This window comes from Poecile atricapillus, chromosome 5 (genome assembly GCF_030490865.1).
Source record: "Poecile atricapillus isolate bPoeAtr1 chromosome 5, bPoeAtr1.hap1, whole genome shotgun sequence".
In the NCBI taxonomy this organism is placed as follows: domain Eukaryota; kingdom Metazoa; phylum Chordata; class Aves; order Passeriformes; family Paridae; genus Poecile; species Poecile atricapillus.
The window spans coordinates 4,057,050-4,078,169 of NC_081253.1; the positions used below are offsets into that span (position 1 = coordinate 4,057,050).

Genomic DNA, 21,120 nt, shown 5'->3' on the forward strand with positions numbered 1-21,120 from the left:
TTTCCCTGCCAAATGTTTATATGGAAGTTGGATATGCCCAATTTAAAAATATGCTTGTTCAACCCAAATAGTAAACTCTGGAAGTATTTTGGAGAGTGAAATAGAAATAAAACAAAGAATTAAGGAAACATTATATTATAATTGATGGAAACAGGATATTCAAATTCAGGAAGAAATGTAATTTTTAGGACTAGTCACAGCCAGTTGTGATTTTGAGCGCAACATAATCTTCTATTATCAGTAGAAGTGACACAGTTTGTTTCTCAGTTTGGCATGTTTTGTTTCCCACGTGCCAATATCATTATTTCTTTGTTGCTGAATCAGTATTTTCCTAAGCTTTAAGAAGAGAGCATACCTACACTTAATGTGGCAGAGAAGCGTAAGAGTACAAATATGTCAAAAAAGTTTAGTTCCTGTTCACTCCAGATGAGTGAATTCACCCTGCAAACCCAGCATGCTGCATTTTCTTTTCCTGCTTTTTTTTTTTAGTCCCTGAAACTGAGTGCATTCCTGTTGATGCAATAAAAATAAATGCCACAAACATACAAGATGCAGAGTGACAAAATTAACATTGCAGTAGGAAACTGCATATTTGCAGCTAGTTTTCATTTTGCTTTCTAATTGTTGCCATTGGTAATGCTGCACTAATATACATTATTGCTTTATGTTTCTTGGCTTTATTAAAAGTAATAAAACTGACCTATACATGACGCTAACGTTGTAATATAATAATAGTCCCTAAATAGCATCATTTGGCTTTGAACTTCACATCTAACTAAAATAAATGGGCCGGGAAGGGGAAAGAATTCAGACCTCATCAGAACTAACAAAGAAATGGGGTGATTTCCAACTTCTGTGGCTCTAATTAAAACCATGAAGGTTGGAAAAGACCTCTAAGATCACTGAGTCCAATTGTCAACCCAGTGCCACCATCACGTTCACTACCAAACCGTGTCCTCAAGGGCCATATCCACACCTTTTTGGATCCCTTCCAGGGATGGTGACTCCACCCGTGCAGCCCGTTAATTAGCCCTCATTTCAAGGATGTGACCCTGTGTAGATGAGGGACTACATAAACCACCAAAGAATCTGGCCCTTGATAAGCTTGGCCTTAAAACCTGTCTCTACATCCCAAGATATGTTCTCCCAACCTTCCATCCCCTTAATGTGTTAGAGAGGAAGACAGAAAACTCCCACAGGCTCCTCTCAGCGCTACCTCTAATTACAGTGCCTTTTTCTAGGACATCTAAACGGTGTTTTCAAGAAATAAATTTCTGGCTTTTTTTTTTTTTTCCTTCCTTCTGTTATTACCCAGCCGAAACCATGCAAACCCATGTGTTTGTGCACTGGTGCCCATCCTTTCCCTCCCCAGAGAAACAACAGACAGGAGGTCTTTGCCACAGAAATTCCCAGTCCTGCACAAGGACAAACTTTAAACCCACAAACAAGGAAGAAGCTTTAGACAGGGAAAGACCAAGTAATATGTGGAGCCAGGAAGTTTTCAAGCTCCACCAAATTCTCCATTTCTTCCACCATGTCCATTAAATGACCAAGATGGGTTCCTGCTGCTGTTTTTTTTCCCCTCACTCTCATTGTCCAGACTTAGTTATCAAACAGACTGCCTTCAGAAAGGATTCTTTAGTAATTTAGGATGCTTTAGTAATTACTTAGGGATAAATACATACCATGCTCAAGTTTCAAAATTCAACCTTCTGAAGAACAGTGAATGAAACAAGAAAAGCAATTTTGGGCAATTTTAAAGCACACAGTCCATGGTTCAATCCTAAGGACTATAAGCTCCTGAATTTAGCTGTCTTTCAAGAAACTAAATCAGACTTCAATGCCCTGATGGCTTTATAGCAAATACCTATGAAAGCAAATAAAAATTATGATCCAGACATTATTATTTTTTTTTCCCCTTGATTTAAAAGATGCTAGGAGGTGTATTCCCAAACACTGCCATGAGGCCATTCCCTGGGGAAGAGTGAAAAGGCTGTGGCATCCCAAGGGCAAAGCATCACCCTTTTGGACTAAAAGACCCATCGCTCCCTGTTGAAAGTCCAAGAGGAATTTAGGTAAGGAAAATATCATTATTTGAGTTGGCTGATGGCCAGGGTGTGGGGGCTAAGACCCTGATCCTTACGGAGAGTGGAAAGGAATCCCAAGCCTGCTGTTTAATATGCATGACATGTTGGCTTTGCTGTCAACTTTTCCTTCCACCCCCTGCCTTTGTCCGCTTTTTTCCACCTGTTGCAACTTGTCCTTATTCGGGCTGAGAGCTGGAATTGTCTTACTTTGGTATCACATTGTGTCTGGCACAATGACGCCTGGGGTCCCTGACTACCCTTATTGAGACACTAAAATGACCATGAATAGCAATAATGCCGCCACAGCTCACCAAATTGTTCCTTTTCACACATACACATTTTTTAAAATTCCTAGTGCTGGAGCTGTGACACCTCCAGCTAGAATTCAAACATGGAGGAGATTTTCCAGGCTGCATGACTAACCACCGGGTTTCAAGTAAAGTGTTCTTGAAGATAAGGAAAAAAATATGCGAGTAGAAACAATAAAAATAATGCAATTCAATCTTATCAATTCAGGCAGTTCCAGCTTTTATGTGGCAAACAAGGAGATCAAATTGCATTTATCTAATATCACAGATTTTTTTAAATGTCTAAAATATTTCATTATTTTGCTTTGGCAACCTAAAGCTGAGGAACAGATTACTGTTCCCACTACATAAGGAAATAACTGACAACAATTAGTATTTATTCTTGTTGCTTTTGTAATAAAAATAGAATTCCATCACTTTCAAGGAAACCTAAAATATTAATAAGAATGTGATGAACTGACTAAATGTGACGCCATAAGGAAATGATGGAGAACAGGTTGGAAATATAGTGCTTTGGGAATGGATTGCATTATCAAGCTTGTGATTGTGCATTTTGACAAGAGCAGCCCTCAGATTGATACGGTAGCCAAAGGGCACTCTTCCTACTGCAGAGCTGTTTGTTTTCATCCAGGAGAGGGGGAGCAGAAGGGGAATTGATCCCCTCCAACAATCAATAGTGACTTCAGCCCAGGCTCTTCCACGAGAGGTCACTCCTGAGGGACAGAATTCCCAGATGACGGCTACAAATGGCCCAAAGATGGCAAGCTGGGTGCATGGGCAGGAAATAAAAGGCTGAGCTTAGCTGAGAGCATCCACTTGCCCAAAACACAGCTGTCCTGACAGCTCCTGTGGAACACACACAGTGAGGAAGGCCCCTGGGCTTTTGGAGAGAGGAATGATTCCTGGGAACCTTGTGGTGCACAGGCGCTTTCCCAACATCCCAGATTCTTTCCCTACTTCCCATCCACCACAACACCATCTCTGCTTGCAGAGTAACCCAGGTGCCTGGTTCCATGGGATACAAAATTAACATGGCAGACCACCTAGCAGTGGACCCAATTATAGCTGGTACTAATTAGGAGAGGTTTTTGGCACCCTTATGAGAAAAAAAAACCAAAAAAACAAAACACCCCTATGGTCTGAATGATAACTAAATTACTTGGAAATTATGAAATCTGATGCATATTTTTAAAATTATCTGTTTAGAACAACACTTCTTTGCATTAAAATAAGTGGTGCTGCAAGGCAATTTTCTTGCATAAAATATGCCCTTTTTCTAATGGAAGAGGCTGCTGGGATGAAAAACATGTTATTTATGACCAGCACCAGCTACAGAAATTCTATCAGTGAAATTGCTGACATCATAAAATAAAAAGTCATCTCTTTCCATGTATTTGAGAACAAGATCACAGTTTTACATATTTTGGTAACACTCCCCAAGGCCATTCTTGGTTTCTTAGCTCAAGAAAACTTCAATTAGAACATGAGTTGAAACCAAACTGGATGAGAAGCCACTGAAAAGCTGCGTGACCAAGAGAACAGCCACTCTCTGAACTTTGGAAATTGAGCCTGGCAGTTTGAGCCCAATTTTCAATGAAATCAGTGTCTACAGCTCAAAAAAGCATAACAGAGAATTACCATTTGTCCTTGTAGTGCAAGCAGAAGCAATTAGGATTAGACATAAAAACCAAATTCCTGCTACTAATTCTCTAGAGACAGTCTCCCCAGTTTTAAATTAAAGAGTAAATTACTGAAGTGCTTTTGGTTAGAATGTACCTGTCCTTTATAAACTTGTACTGGGAAAAAAATAAATAAATAAAAACAATGATACAATAGTATCAAGTCTAAAACTGTTTTCTGCAGCCCCTACAACGTAGATAAGGTAAATACAAATGAATCTGAGCTGTCTGAGTATTTCATTAAAGGTTATCAGAACAGGAGGGGGTGGGCTTCTAACACATCAGTTGCTCATCTTCTTTGTTAAACTGGAGGAGTTCTAAGGCATCATTAAAATATCTCCTTTGTTTGGATTTGGCACTGGCAATAGTCAATAACGTAAAAGCACTATAAAATTATAAAATCGTTAAACTTTGCAAGAACTTTATAAACACACTTGCAGATATTGCACATATCTTTGTGCTCTGCAGTCAAACTGGACAATGAAACGACCACCTGTTAACTGCTAACAATGTGTCATTACCAGTTCTCATGCCTTTTTAAAGCAATTTTGGCTCTAGCTGCCGATAATTCTGGCTACGATACTTGTGTGAACATTAAGGGCACAGAAAGCCAAAGGCAGAAAACTGACAATACAGTTTGTGCTCAGACTACTAATAAGTAAGTGAATAATATGATTTTTCTAATTCCACATAATTGCTTGATCTCAAGGGGCCAAAAAAAAAAAAAGTTCTGAATACATATTTTAGAAGCAATCCAATCTACGGTATTTAAATGCAAGCTTCGATTCAGTGAGATTTCACAGCAGATATTTTCACATTTTTTTAATAGTTTAAATAGCCTTTAACAAAACGGAGGTTATTCAGGATTCTCTAAGGTTTGAAAAGAAACATAGACTAAGTCTCTGTCACTGCTCATAGTCACTTTTTCTGTTTTGTCTGACAAATTATCATTTAAAGATATGTGAGAAGTCTAAATAAATAAATAAAAATTCCCTGAGTGCTGAGACAGTTTATGGGCATTTTGCTATTAGCTACAAAAAAGAACAGAATCAGACCTTCAGAACTCACTGTGTTCTCAGTCTTATTTTTCTTCCTCTGAGAAATGCAACATAACACCCAGTGCAAAGATATTGGGACAATTTTTCACAAGCCACGTTTAGGCTACTTTATATTTTATGACACAAAGGAAAAAAAAACCAAAAAAAAAAAAAACAACGAAACCACAAAACCCTTAAAAAAAAAAAAAAAAAGAAAAAAGAAACATCTTCAAGATAACAAGAAAACAAACCCTAAAATCCAGTGGTCTGCAAAAAGAGACTATTTAATGAGTCTCTATTTGTGTGTACGCACATGCATGTGTGCATATATTTATGATTGTGTGGATAATTATCATTGGAAATAGCTCTGTTAGGTCTTTTTAACGCAGCCTTTTTCTTAACATCTCAGGCTTTGATCCTGCACTGAAATGCGTGCAGGAAAATTCCTGCAGAGCCCTTTGGTACCTAAAGGTGCCTGGGACCAGCCTGCCACTCTGGGGCTGTCACAGCACTGATATCCAGACCAGGATGTGAATCTCCCACCAAAAAAAGGAGGAAAACAAAAATCCGGGGGAGAGGGAGAAGTTAAAGAAATGTTGAGTGAGGGATTCGGGGTCAGCACCATCTCCTGCGGCTGCTGCCCACGATCTCACGAGCCTCTCGGCACAAACTGGGAAAGTCTTTTCAGAGGAGTAAAGCACACCCCTGCTAGTTTTAGATCACTTTCTTTTCTAATCACACTGACAAAAATCAACGCCAAACCCTGGAATTTATCTTCTATAAAATTATAGATACATCACTGATTGTTGGCTGCAGAGGATATGTCAATTCTTTCAGCAATTCAGTGTATAAATACACAACAGACAAAATTACTCTGGCAATTTGAGGTATTTTACTAAAATGGAAACAAAGCAACTGCAACAGACCATTAACACAGGGCTCATGTTGCTTATTTTTAAAAATAAATGGCTTAAATAAATGTCTTTGCTCCTAAACAAATTTATTTTGCTTAGGAGAGAGTGTCACCCTTTAAAAGTGTGGAGCTAGTAACTGTCTTTACTTAAATGCAAGTTATGTATATCAGTGCAGAACATATTCAGCTTTAAAATTCTCCGTGATCTTCCTTACATTCTGTATGTAATAAAAATTATCTTGCCCTGTAATGGCATAGTTATTTAAAAAGGAAATAAAGAAAAGAAAAAAAAAAAAAAAAAAAGGAAAGAAAAATGAGGAAAGAAAAAAGCCTTACTTAAAGATTTTCTGTGTTCAGGCTTTGGTTCTTTGGATTCAGTGTCTAAGTTATTCAGTAATTCGATGCTGGAGGATCTTCTGAGTTTGAACTCCGAATTTCTCGATGTAATTCTCTGTTCTTTTGGCTGGGAAAAGAATATATATATATGTATATACATATGTGTATGCTTTTAATAAAATTATTATTTGTAAGAATGAAGCAAGAGGTTCCAGAATGCTAGTACAGAAGCTAGCAGAAACACACAGAGCAAGTGTGCAGGGAGTATATAATTTAAGGAAAGTGTAATACAAAATTTGTCATATGGCAAAGCTTTTATGGCCCTGACAGACTGATCCTAATTTCTGAGATAAATTCCCATTTAAGTGAGGAAAACAAAAGGCCTTCTTCTTTAGGCTTTAGGGACCAAAATTATTTCCACATTGCAGGCTACTTTCAAATGCTGGCAAAGAGGAAGTGTGTTTAAATTGCCTTTCTGGTTTAGATAGTTACAGTAAATATTCTTGCAAACACAATTACTTCAAACATCATTGCAAATTTGGGGTTGAATTCTGCTGGTTGAAGCTTAAGAAGTAGTCGGGGGGCTTTTCTCTTATTCTAATTTACTGGCAGACAAAGTGAAAATGAGCAGGGAAAAGAAGCAAAAAAAAAAAAAAAGAACGAAAAAGAGGAGACGCTGTTTCGGCTGAAGCCACGTCTCTTCCCATGGCATTTGGTCAGGTGAGACTCAGCCTTCCCAACAGCCTGGAGTGCTGCCAGGCTCTTCACACTCGCTCAGGGTTTGGGGGCTGAATTAGCTGGCAGGGCTGGGGTGGCCAGCAGTGACATCTTGTCCTGCGCTCTCAGACCTTGGCCAGGGCCAGCCAAGAACGGGCCAGCTGTGCCACTCCAGCTGTGCCCTTCCAGCTGTGGCTCTCTGCATGCTCAGGGCTGCTGATGCCACGGTATCACCTCAGCTACACTAAAAATAATACATATATATATATATAATCAGGTTTATTAGATGCTTAGTTGAATAATAAGCCAAATTTTTTTTATTTTTTTTTTTTCCCTGAGTCTCCACGGAAAACTCCACCCCAAAAATCTTTAGTTGGATATCAATATCCTCACACACCCAATGAAATGCACAATATGAAGACATACATCATCAGATCAAACTTTCCTTGGCTGATTATAGCCTCAGGGTAATAGAATGTTTGTAGCTCTTTAAGGAAACAGTAGCTGTGTTCAAATTAACCCTTTCAAAGAGGCTGCAGATTCCACCGCACTGAAACCTCTGAAAAATGCAAGAAATGGGGATATTTTTCTCTCAACAGATTCTGCAGTGAACAAGGAAAGTCAGTGCCCTCAAAAAACAAACAAACAAAAAAAAAACCATTCTTGGATCAGGCAGGGATAGGAGAAAGACGTTTGGAATTTGTACTGAGAGTGGCAAAAAAGAAAGAAAAAGCTACAGCTGAAGCTGGTTTGGTAATTAAAAACTGTTTTAATAAAACGCAACCCTGCTTACTTCTAGTAGAAAACCCCCAGCCTTCCTGGGAGAATACCAGCAATCAGTTACAAAGGAATATTATTTGCTAGTGTTATTCTTGTGAATAAGTAATACAAAAATTCATAAAAGGCTCAAATGTATTAATAGTTCTATTGAAGATTATATACTGTAGGCTGCATAAACAGAAAATGCAAAAATTCATTAGTTATTAAGTGCTTGTGTGCTTTTACAACCCTCAGCAAGCCAGCGTCCTTGTTATTTCAGAGAAATAAATGTAGCGTTCCGTTTCAAGGCAAGAATCAAATGACATTTTTGTGCAACAACCTTGTTTATCTGACATTTTTTAGTAGATTTGCATACATATTTTTATATCCTTCAGAGAAAGGAATGTCTAGCTAGCTGCTGACTGCCTAAAACCTGTAGAGATGCCTGAGCAAATGAAGTTGAAATTGCTACATCTTAATTAATAAAGGTAACAGCCAAAACAAATACATACCAATCTGTCAATTGCATTTTTGATAGCGTGGAACCAATCCAATATGAGAAAGTCGATATCCGACTGGAGGAGGAACTCATTTCCTGACACTGTCGTGATCTGGGGAGGGCATGGGCACACACAGGTGAGCAAAGCACACCCCAGGCAGATGATTTTCCTCTGTTTTCCCTCCCATTGCCCCCCAAATGTTTGTCCTTTTTACCGAGGTTTTTCTGCTGGAGTGCTGAGTTACCGAGGAGTTCTGAACCTCTGTCTGAAAACTGTTTTGAATATGTCACAACAAACGAGATATTGTCTCAGCAGTGCAACCACCGAGCACAAATAGTGCCGAAATAATGGGTGTGTGACAAAAGTTAAGAAAAGCCAGGAAATCCCGTGTAACAAGACACAGTTCAAGTGAAATCAAAGCACCCTGAAAAGAAGTGAATGCATCATGAAAATTATTTCCTGTCTTCGACAGTTTCCATTTCTATTTTACTAGTATTGGTTTTTGTATCTGATACCTCTGTTCTTGAATTCGAACATTTATTATTTACCTATGATTCCCCAGCCCGCTCCCAAATATTTTGGTAAAATTAATAATGTCACTCTTTCACATTTAAAAAAGAAATTATCATCAAAGATGGCTGCAGCAGAATAATTAGGAGCCCATTTATCATGAAAAAAAAAATCCCCAGTTTGTCTGAATAGAAGTCGATTTACATTTTTGACCCACTCACTGGGAATATTTATCAAAAGAATATTTAATCCCCTGATAATGCTGTTTCACTGCCTAACCTAATATTTGGTGGAAATATGTATGTATATGCTGTTGGTCTGAACTTCTGTAAACTACTGGGATAATAATGATACATAATGTTTTATTTTACATACATACATACATATATACATATATATATATATTACCAAAAGAAATCTCCAGGTATTTCACAAAATGGGTTGAAGCAACCATTTCACAGATGGCAAAACTGAGGCCCAGAGCTGTGCAGTGCTTTGTCCCATGATTATTCCACAGATTCCTGGTGCACGTGGCCACGGAGCATCTGGGCACATCTTTCTGTGTTTGCAGACAAGTCAACCAAGGGCTACATCACCAGCATGTTTTGGAAAGGGCAGGAGCTCGTTCTGCCCATGCTCCAAAACAGCTCAGCTCCTGCCAGCTCTGGAACCAAAGTCTTATTCTTGTTTTGCTGTTGTTAAAAGCTGCTTGTGCAAAATTTGGTGGTATCCAAGCGTGGAAATGGAACACTCATGTGTGGGTGTATCGAGGATGCAGGTTTAGTCTGAATGTTGGGATGCTCACTGGAACATGGGATTATTCAGCACCAAAACATTTTCAGGTATTTTTAGAGGAATGACTGAGCACAGTGGACAATAGGGATTTCCTTCTGACCAAACTTTGGGAAAAAGCAAAGCAAAGCTGTTACAACCTGGCACAGTTTATTTATTTATGTAAATACACTGACATGAAGTGCTTCTGTTTCCCTGCATCTCCCCCATGTTAAGAGTTTTAACTGAAGCAAAAAAAAGAAACAGCAGATCCTCACCAGCATGAGTACTCCCAGCATCTTCCTTAAAACCGAAATAACACTAGGAAAAAGAAAACCCAAACCAAAAAACAACAGCCTAATGTCGCATTAATTGTCCTATAACCCTCCCTTTATTGAGGAAATGCCTGTTAAGGAAGGTTTCCAAAGTCATCAGCATTAAGGAAAATCCCGTCAGTGCAGCTCCAGCGGAGACATCCTGTGGGAATGCTGCTGAGGATGTGGGAATGGTCCCCTGGTGTGGGCTCGGGGCTGCCCGGCTGCAGATGTTCATCCCATCCCCTCTGCACCCATCGGGAGCCAACTGCAGCCACCCCTCTCTCCCCCAGCACCAGGGAGAGTTATTTACTGGGGAAATCTCAGCTCCCTCCTTAGTCCATGGCCATAACATTAACATCACCCCTCGCACGCTCGCCCTTCCCTTCACCAAAAGGAAATAAAAAACCCAAATTCACCTTAAGGTGAGCAACAGAAAGAGCTGACCTCCAGTTCTGTGCCCGGCTCACACAGCAAGGTTTGGGTTCAAAATGTATGGTATGATATCACAATTTATTAATGTATACATGCAGATATGAATTAGACTAAACACAGGCAACAATTCAATCTAATGCCTCTCTCCCAGTATAAACAAATCATTATTAAAATTATAAAATGGAATAACGTTTTCAAAGTAAGAGCAACATATGTAATTAGATTTACTGTATTTTGAAGGCTTAAAAAGGACACAACATAGTTCAGCCTTCCGTTCAGTAAATTCAGGCTTTATTAAAATACAAGTATTCAGCACTGCATAAATATTTGCACTGTATGATATGCAAAAGAGATACTCCATTGCTAACAAGACCAAAGCAAAATACATGTTGAAAGTTTCTTTGTCTTGAATGTGTTATTTTGATAATCATATATTATCAGTGTTTTATGAGCAAATCTGTAAAAACAGATCATAGAATGGAGGGAAGAGAATTCATTTAAAATATACTTTCTGTAAGATATAGTTCAAGTCCTTTTCTTTCTTTCCTCAGACTAATCTTCAGAGTAACAAGACAGTTTCAAGAAGACTGCTACTGCTCTCTACAGTTTAAATGCATCCACTCCTTAATTACAGTCAGTAATTGACTTTGTTCTGCTCCATTCCAGTCATTCACAGGCAAGCAGTTCCAAAGGCTTTGGCTGGTAAATCCCATTTAATGTGCAGGTTTTCTATCCCACTTTTATATATTACCTCCTTAGGATTTCTGATAAATGACTCTTGGAAAGGATTGCTAAACCATATTTGCACTTTGAACAATCAAATTTTCAACACCCTTGGGAAAAGACATCAGTAAAGAATGCCGGTTTTGACTGAACCTTGTGATTGAACAATTTATGATCACAGCCCTAAATGATGTATAACTAGCAACAAGCAGAAATTGTTCAATATTAAGGCCTGTTAACACACCATCCCTGTGTCAGGCACTGCTGAAATAAACAGAGGCACCGGGGAAACAAATGAAAGACAAATCTGAGGGGAAAAAAAAAAAAAGAAAATGAAGTGCTCTATCCAGAGCTGCCAGACTCCATTGTGCCAGGTACTTCACTTATTTAAATACCTCCCAAAATCCCTTTCTCTGTGCCATCATTTTTTGCAAAGGCTACAGTCTAGAATTAGCACTACCTTAGCAGGCAGAATGCTGCTGCTGCTGTCAGCAATAAACACCCACGAGGACTGGCAACTGGCATTAACCCTCTGGTTCCCCATGCCCTTCAGGATGGGGATAGGAGAGCCAGGGTGCTTGAGTTCCCTCTGTCTTGCTACAGCACCAGGGGAAAAAATTACTTCAAAGGCCAAACCCACTCACATGGCAGCTTTTCAGCGAGATGCTGCACAGCCCTGCTGTTAAGCATTGATCCTCAGAAAATATCGGCTCACCACAGGTAAATGTGTGCTAAATTCAATGTACTGCTGGGCTGACAACACCGTGGGGGAAGTGGGGAGGGAGACAGGTGTGAAACACTTCCTGATATTTTATTTGTGGCTTATTAAGGGTTTCTCTTGTCACCTTATAAAGCTGCAAATGGAGGGTTGAGGTTCTTTTGCATGTCACCATAATGATGCACCAAGGTGGTGTTCAAGAAGATCCTATGTTATTAAACAGAAATGTACCCTTTTAGCTCCACAAAACAAAGGACACCGTGTCTAATTAATGCCATTACCATAAACCTTGGGGGCTACCCAGGATCAATGATTTTTAAAATTTTACAGATTATGTATTTTTCCTGTGCTAGGTTGTGCTCTGGGACATACTGCAGTGCCAGGACTTCCAAACCCTCACAGATCACCCTTGAGAGCTTGTCTCACACGCTTTCCTTTCACAGTATATCCGTGGCAATGGAAAACAGGAGGTAAAGGAGCCATGGAAGAAGATCAGGGTCTTCTGCCCATGGTTTTCCTGCAAGGTTTGGTCTGGGCACCATGGCACCACTGTGAAAAACATCTCTCCTTCCTGGTATCCCTCTAGTTCTTTACCATTAGACACTTCTACAGATGATCCTGCATTTCTTTTAGCTGCAGAACAGGGATGGAGGCAATTTCAGCAATCCTACTGATGGACACTCTATGGAGATATGGGAAAGGGCGATAAATTCACACAGCAAAACAAAAATCCAAACCCGTCTTATTGATTCACCCACTTCAAAGTGTACTTATGCATCTCTGGTGGCCACAACTATTATTTGCAGTGATTAGCTATTTTCAAACAATGCCAAGAACAAACCTTAATACAGGAAGTGAAGAATTCAGTGGGGAAGGAGAAACACAGCAAAAAAATTAGCATGTACCATGCAACAAGAAAAAGGGAGCAGAGTGAGCAGCCTAGGAAGTTTATGGCTCATGTTTAACTCGAGTATGAACACCAAAAAACCATGCCACAGCTCTTAATTCAGCCAAATACTGAAACAAACCAATGTTCAACTCCCCCTGAAACTGGGACATCCAGAAAAATTGCTGGACTGCTGAAGTGGAGCTTCATATAACTGACTCCAATGGTTCAGTGTTGGATTATTGGATGCTTTTGGACCGTGGAAACTTCAGCAGTTGCTAATCCAGTGCAAGATTCAGTGCAGAAAACTGAAATTTTTATGCCACCTGGGACTCACACAGCTTGTGGTGAACACTAAGTGATTTAAACTTGGATTGACAGATACCTCTGCGTGCAGAAATTCAATAAAATGTGTTCCTCTTGTTGCACTGTGCATTGGGATTGCTGCCCTTGATATGTGTAGGAAAAAAAGGAAATGTGAGTTGCTGGAGCATTTCTAGCTCCAAAGTTAACACTCTTCCCCCTTCCCACTGCTCCCTTCATCTCACCTTGCTCTCTCACAAAGTGGTGGGGTTTTTTATGATCATGTTAATCAACCTGATTCCCTATAATGAAGAGAAATCTGGATTTTTCTCTCTGTTTTCCTAAGAGATTTTTCAGGATGGGATCTATCTATGCAATGCAGGACACCCCATTTGCCATCTGCACGGCAGCCACCAGGGCTGGGCCAGGGAAGTTGTGAAAAGAGTCAAGAGGAAAGGAAAAGAAAAAAAAAATAAAGCAAAAAAAAGAAAGGATATTGGGAAATTTCTGTCTCTAAATATTCATTAAAAAAATCATTACAATATAATAAAACTTGAGAATAAATGCATAAACCCTGGATACTCCTGTGTCCACACCCCCAGTAGAAGAAGAATTAATTAAAGTTGGGAGACACTATGCTCCTTAGTGGTTTAATTAGCTGGATTTGAATTAAACTGGGACAGAGCCATGCAAGTTTTTAAAAACACGTCAAAAGTCCAACTGCATTTCTGGAAGTTGATCTTAAATTCTTTCTCACAGATAATCCAGTCTCTTGGCCATGTTTATGCTGAATGAGTGAGCAGCTGAGAGGATAAATAAAATCTCTCTCTGTGCTGTACCATAGTGAGCTGAGTCTAATATTAAAAAAATGGAAACAAAATAAAACAAAAGGCTCAGTCTTGAGCTGCGTTATATTCGTACAGCATCACGTATCCAATCCACGAGCCAGCCTATCAAACAGAGGTAGTCATGGTTATACTGATAGTTAAATTACTGAAAGGACTCTAAGATGTTTATGACTACCAAAGAAATTTCATTATCAAGCAGATTGTCTGTCTCATATTACAGTCTGGCTTCACCCATCTCACAGTCCTTTGGATGTCGAGCAAAGTTAACATTGGAGTGATGGGGAAATATCAGCTTGAGAGAAAAGGTCTTCAACCAATCTTTCAAAAAAAAAAATGATATTTGTTAAAAAATTTGGTGAGAAAGTATCTGCCTTGTGTTCCCAATGTTGTTAGATGTTAAGTAAATATATGCTGATTGCAAAAAAGTTGCTTTGGCAACTCTCTTATTAAAATGCATTTGCAACCCCCATCTGTCATGAAAGTTTTGAAAAGTTTGTTTACTTTGGAGAGCCGCCTTATCCAGGGTTACCCCGGCATACAATGATAGCAGTCTTCAGAAGTTGTGTGAGGAACAAGCCACTAGGGATCCATTTTTGTTTTAATTGGCACACACAAACACTTTTCTGGTCTGTCAAAAAGATCAAGCTAATATGCATGGCGGGTGTTATATTCTCAGCTTTTGGGAGCAGTAAAGCTCCCTTTATTTAAGTAATTTAAATGATAGACTGCAAAAACTTTGCAAGTCAGAAAAATGTTTTATACTTTCTTTGGGAATATTTGTTTTAGGCAACAGAAAATGTTCTACATATCTAAAGATGTTGAACCTTATGTTTTAATTACCCTGTTTTTTTCTGATTCTGTAAAAATGACTGTGAAAACCAAGCATTGCAGAGAGGCAACAAACAGATCCTGTGTTTTCACAACTTCTGCAATATCAGAATTTGTGAGTCTGAACACTGCCAGATGTTTATAGGTTATGTCCTAATCTGTGTTGCCTTGTGGTGTGCCTGCTTTGTACACCCACTCCCTGGGAACCTTTGCGGGGTCATCATATCAGTGCAACCTTCTCATATACAATGAGTTGCTTCATAGTGAAAATAAACTGATGCTGGCATTATACACATCACTGGCTCCAGAATGGATTGAGATGTCTCAAATTTGGGGGTCAAACTTACAAGAAACAATAAAATTTAAAATAAAACGATGTTGCACCAGTGGAGAGGAAATAATGTTTTTCATGGTAAATTCCTGGGATTGAATCCTTCAACATAATTTAACTATAAAAGAATGAACTCTATGATGGTTATGAAGGAAAAAAAAATGAACCTAAAATTTCTCTTCTTCTGTGCCACAAACTCATATTATATGCCAGTTTCTCGTGGAAAATTGCATTAATACTAACTAGGTGGGAATCTTGCATTATGAGACAAAACTTTTCCTTTCCTTCCTGGCTGTGATGAATGTCAGATGCAGAAGAACTGATTTTTATCACTTGTAAGGGAAATACTGAACCAAGAGGATGTCACAACTGAAGTTCATTAAGCCCTCAGGGACCAAAACTCCTTCTTGGACTGGAAGTGGAGCTCAGGCTGTGGGTCCAAGAGCTTCTCTGGAGGGAAAGAAAGGTCCAGGGGTACTGGGATGATGCCTCTGGTTTCAAGGAACAACTTGTCATTCTCCTTTCCCCACCCACCAGTCCAGGTCTGTTTTTTTGCTGCCTTGGAGGAGTGTGAGAAGAAAGTACCTGATGTTTGAGAAAAGGGAAAGGTAATAAAGAGCAAATAATCTCTGCTAAACATCCAGGGAATGTCCTGGGAAGTATTTCCTGCTGATCTGCTACACTGGTAATATGCCCTGTGAGAGACAGTTGGAATACAGGGATCAGCCTCTGAAAAACAGGGGTTTCCTTCAGAGGATGAAGAGCAAAAAGGGAAACGTGAGACAGGCAGCAGATGACCCTCCTGGATGCCAGCCACTTGTGTGCAGCCTCCCGTGTCCCCCCTGCCCGTGCTGCCCTCTGCTCCAGCCCTGTGGACACGCTGCCCTCAGAGCAGGAGGGATGGAATTCTGACAGCCTTCATGCCAAAGTCAGAGGAGATGGGAGTCACCAGACTGGGGAAGCAAGAAAGAAGTGCCCCCACAACTGGTAAAAGCAAGAGATAATAATTAAGACACAATTCAGCCGTGTCTGTGCATAGTGGGAAGTCAGGGAATAGACAATTGCACATTTTGTCCACGGATGAAGACTGAAGGCAGTGCATGAATACCTACTGCAAGCTACTTTTCTCCTTGGGGTAATATTTTATTGTTATTGCCTTTGCAATCTGAAGCCATATATTACACAGCCACACACAGAGATATTGGCAATGGTTTCTCAGAGAAGTCCTGTCTTTCTTTGCTTTACCAGCTGGACAATACCTAGTGATGAATGGTCCTCCTGGCCAATTTTATATGCATGTTATAACACTTTATGATGTATGTGAGTGAGACTCAACGTGATAAGTCCTTGCAACAAACAAAAATATCAAAGGGAGAATGAATGCTCTGCTTTCAGTGCAGGCACAGATATATATTTAAAATATATATGTGCTGGGTGTAAAGATTTCATTTTTTTGACTCTTATTTTAGCCAAAAAAATTATTCATCGGTAGCAGAGCATTTCACAGCTACATTATTTGCAGGAAGAAGCCAGTACTGTCTCTTAGTACTTCATTTACTGCCATATATCTCCTATTAATGAATGCTGACATTGCACAATAAGGAAAAAGAGATGTTGCTGTAAGTGTCTTTACACTTATAGTAACGTATTTGGCCATGATTATAAGTGTATATAAAACTTTCAAGAATCGTTCCTTGTCTACTTACACTAATGAGAACACCTGTTAAGCTTAGAGCTGCACAGGCTTATTTGCATTGAATTCAGGTTTTTGCATACTGTACATCACTTTTTGAAACAATTAGATGTTTACAGAGAAATATAGCTAAAAGAGGAGCAGCAGCTTCAATGCCCTCCAGCCCAAGTCAGCGCTAATCCTGGTTTGTGTGAAAAGCAGAAACCTGCTGAATTATAATACAGACACAAATTCAGAGAGCAGTGAACAAAAGTGTACCTGCAAATCCTCTGATAACAGATGTTTCTTGTGGGGATTGCTACCTGCTGTTGAATAAAGCATCTCTTAGAGATGAAACAGCCCTGCTGAATGGGATTTTCATTGTTTATTTACCATTTCCTTTTCATTCTGATAGTTTCTTCTCCCTCTTTTTTTTTTCTTTTTTTCCTGGTGACTCAGAACCTGTGTACTGAGCATGTAGAACATGCGGTCATTTTCCAAAATAGCTGCATATGTACTTTTACCAACTTGCCAAAAGCCAATACAGAAGCACAAGATTCCTCCTACTGCTCGAGATCCAAAACACCGTCTCTACAGCAGAGGGTTTTGTGGCCTGGGGCAAGGAGGCAGGAGGTCCCTTTCTGTACAAACAGGTCTGCTGAAGGGTAAGTGCAATATCCTGCTGTGACACGGCCATGCCAGCTATTGTTTAATAACAATGTACAACATCAAAGTTGGACCATGATCTCTACATACACTCTGCCAGCTGTGTCAAGATCCTGAGAGGTGCAGGCAGGAAAATATACTGGTTATTATCTCCCCTTGCACGCAGGGAGCAAACAATGCAGAACATCTTGGGTTTGCCTCTTTCCATCTTTATTTGGATGTATTAGGGAAAGCTAAGCAGGATGAAAAATGTTTTGAATAAGGCATCCATTCAAGAAAACAAATAATTCCAACTACAACAACTGAAAAGATTTCTATAAAGGATTTCTATTTAAAAAAGCTATTTAGTGCTTAAATAAAAGTAATGCTGATGAGATTTAGGACAAAGATGGATGAATTTTGTAACCTACCTAAATTTTAATTTCTGAGGAGTCGCAACCTAGTCAGAAAGCTTTTATGAGCAATAGAGGTCTTTACTGAGTACAGAAGAATGTGGATATTTCAAAACATAAAATCCTTGAATGGTCTGGGTTTGAAGGGAGACTAGAATCATTCCATTCCAAATTCCCTGCTATGAGCAGGTTGCTCAGAGCTCCATCCAACCTGTCCTTGAACCCTTCCAGGGATGGGGTATCAATGGATGTGAACCTCTCTTACCCTGTTCTGATTTTTGTTTCATCTGGGAATGATGTTATATTAAGAAATAAGCAGCATCACAATACCGATAGTATGGAGACAGTTTAATTGAAAGCATAATGTCATCTAACTTTTGAAATTAGGGATTCTTGTATTCTGAAAAAAATGTATGTTTTTACGTCTCCAATTTGTTGTGATAGTCTCAGACCAGTTTTCAAGTGCTGGAGGATCCTTGGATTTTTTATTTAGACATTCTGGAACTGCACTGACAGCACTGAAACTGCTCTGGCCTTTAAATTTATCAGCTGCTCTACGTGGTACTGGAGTAATGACAGCAGGTTACTCAAAATGTTATTTAAAAATATCACATAACCAAAATATTAAATATCTCCTCACAACAGGTGTCTAAGGGAAGCTTTTCTAGGAAGGGGGAATACAGCTCAGAACTCAGGGAATTCCTTACAATAACTGATTTTGGTCAGCCAAAGGTCATTGGGTGAAAAACTACAGAAACTTTTGAGTATGCAGCTCAAAAGCAAGAGAACCTACTTGGATCAATGCTGTAATTTTAGGAAATACAGTGAAATTAGGAAAAAAACACAAGAAACACATATTCAATCTCTAGGTCTGAGTTTCTGGTGTGCACTGGGATATAGCAAACAACAAATACTAAAAGCAAATAAATTATTTTAAAAATACCTACAAGATTTTGCAAGTATCAGATATTTTTTGAGCATGTAGGCATTTCTCGTGTATTAGAACATGATTTACACTTTGACATCTGTCAGTCAAGCTTCTGGCTATCACACTGGACAATCTGGAGGGGCACATCACAATGTGAAGTGGCATGCAGAAAATCTGAAACTACACTTTTCCAAAACAAAAATCACATCTTCTAATTTTAAATAGAGGGAATGATTGCAAAATATTTGGCCATCAAGACTGAAAAGATTGAGGTTGGGTAATCAATAACATTTGTGGCTGTATTACTCACTGATAACAACTAATTTCCTACTATCCTTGAGGGGAATTGGGAAGCGGATTTGGGGAATTTGGCAGACTCTCTCTCTCTCTCTCTTTTCTAAATAAGCTCTGTCTGAAAGCCTGATATTCTTTTCTATTGCAAGCTTTGGGATGATGCAGTATAGAAGAAAACAGGTTTGGGGTCACAGTTCATTCAGGAACTTTGGGATCTAAATATAAGGGAATTTAAAAATATACAAAATTATCAAGGCCAGGAATGGCTGGGTATTTGGGGTTCAGCTCCTCCATGCCATAAACATAAGGCTACATTTATCTGAATCCCTTCAACAGCATTATTTTTGCTACATGTCTTGTTATTAATTAATGTACAGTACACACGGAAAGGAAATGGAGTGGTTTAAAACACATTATGGCCTCCTTGTCTAAAGGTGTCACCTCTGCACATTAATTCAAGCACTGTGGGTAATGTGCCAAGACACTCCTGGTTATCCAGCAACCCAAACTGCAGACCCAGAAGGGCCATAACCAGGGCATCTCCCCATAACCAGGCCCCTGACCCACGTGTTCCTCGTCCTCCTCACCAAGGTGTCAGAAATTCTGGGTGCATTATCACTCTCCCCAAACTCAGTGGCGCATGACAACTCAAAACCACATCCCACCAGTCACGTGGGCATTAAACTGTGAGGCAAAAAGAGAAAGTCTTAAGGAAACTGAAATTTAAAACCTGAGTTTCTACAAGTGTTATGTTTCCCTGTCTTATAATCCATGACCTAACCCTTGCACAGTTCTTCTGCCATCAAGATAATTAAGAATGGTATCCGATTCTTGGTTAGGACAAAGGAAACCCACGAGCTCCTTCCCAGAGATTTGGGGTACTCACTCATTAAACCAGAGCTGGGAGAGCTGACTCTATTACTCGTGTCTGTGAGCAGAGACATGTAAGTGAGTTTGAACTATAAACAGAACCAATTACATTAACATTTCCCAACGCTTTCAAGAATCAGACTAGAAGCTTTTATTTGTTTCTCAAAAACCGTGATCCGCTATGCTAATAAGTCTAAAAATTGATTAAAAGAAAAACATTCAAAGCAGAACCTGGCAGTAGAGCTTCTTATGTGCTTCCCTTTCATCTGCTGGAACACGGTAGCCCTGATTCAGCAAGGTACTTCATTAAGCAATAGGCAACGTGCAGAATCTGAGTGCTTGAGCTGTTTGCAGGCACAAGAGTGAAATGAGCAAATCAGCCCGAGCGAAAAATAGCAGAAAAGTTATATTTATTCACAGAGTGAATATTTCAGGGAACAAAAGACATGTTAGTGACAGTCAGTAAGAGCTGCATGTAAATTAACAACAGAACCACAAGCAACAAAGTTAGCTGTCGTTTGTAAGCTTAACAGCAAAAGAAACCTGCACCTTCCAGCCCAACTGAGAGGAGACAATGCCTCATCAAGGAATTAGAGGGGGAAAAAACCAAAAAGTAATTACAAAAAACCTCCACCACCCATTGGTTCCTTTATTATTAGGAGCAATCCCACACTAGTAACCTTATATACCTACTTGGAGAACACAGTACCAGGGAAGAAATATGATTTTCTTTTTTCAACTTTGGCTATATTAGTAAAAACACAGCCAGATTACCTTGAAAATAAGGAGGGAAAAATAATAACTTGGTAAGAAATTGTACCTAGCTTCCAGCTAAACTCTTATTGCCAGCAATCCCTACAACTCACTCTTTTCTTTCTGAGATGAACTGATTCTTTATCACAGCCAAGCTCATAATGTCTGAGATTAACTAGAAGTCACTCACTTAGAGAATGACCTTACGAAGAATTAAACCATAAATTAGATACTGCCAGAACTTGAGAAATAAAAGAAGAGAAAAAACTGCTGAGAGTTTTTAGGTGTTGAGAAATTCAATTATACCATTTCATCTCGTATTGAAATGCAAACCCACAGGCTGAAGGCAGAGAAACACACCATAGCTAAACAAAGTAGTGAGAAACAGCAAAACAGGTGAATATTTATCAAACCCCTCACTTAACAAAGGAGCATTGATATCCATGTTATTTGGAAAGCTGCTTTTATCGACGGAGGGAACAGGATCTCAGTTTCACGCTTAACTCCGAACGATAACTCATTCCTGGTTCTCACTGCTTTTG

General features: G+C 39.3%; 1 protein-coding gene across 1 annotated transcript in view; it reads right to left on the reverse strand.

Moving 5' to 3' along the window:
• Positions 1-21,120, reverse strand: part of ARHGAP15 (Rho GTPase activating protein 15) — a 322,985-nt gene that overhangs the window by 150,827 nt on the left and 151,038 nt on the right. Inside the window, exons 8-9 of the mRNA XM_058839510.1 lie at positions 8,349-8,447; positions 6,361-6,487 (exon numbers count right to left, since the gene is read on the reverse strand). Coding sequence (XP_058695493.1) covers positions 6,361-6,487; positions 8,349-8,447 — 226 coding nt within the window. The remainder of the gene's footprint in view (positions 1-6,360; positions 6,488-8,348; positions 8,448-21,120) is intronic.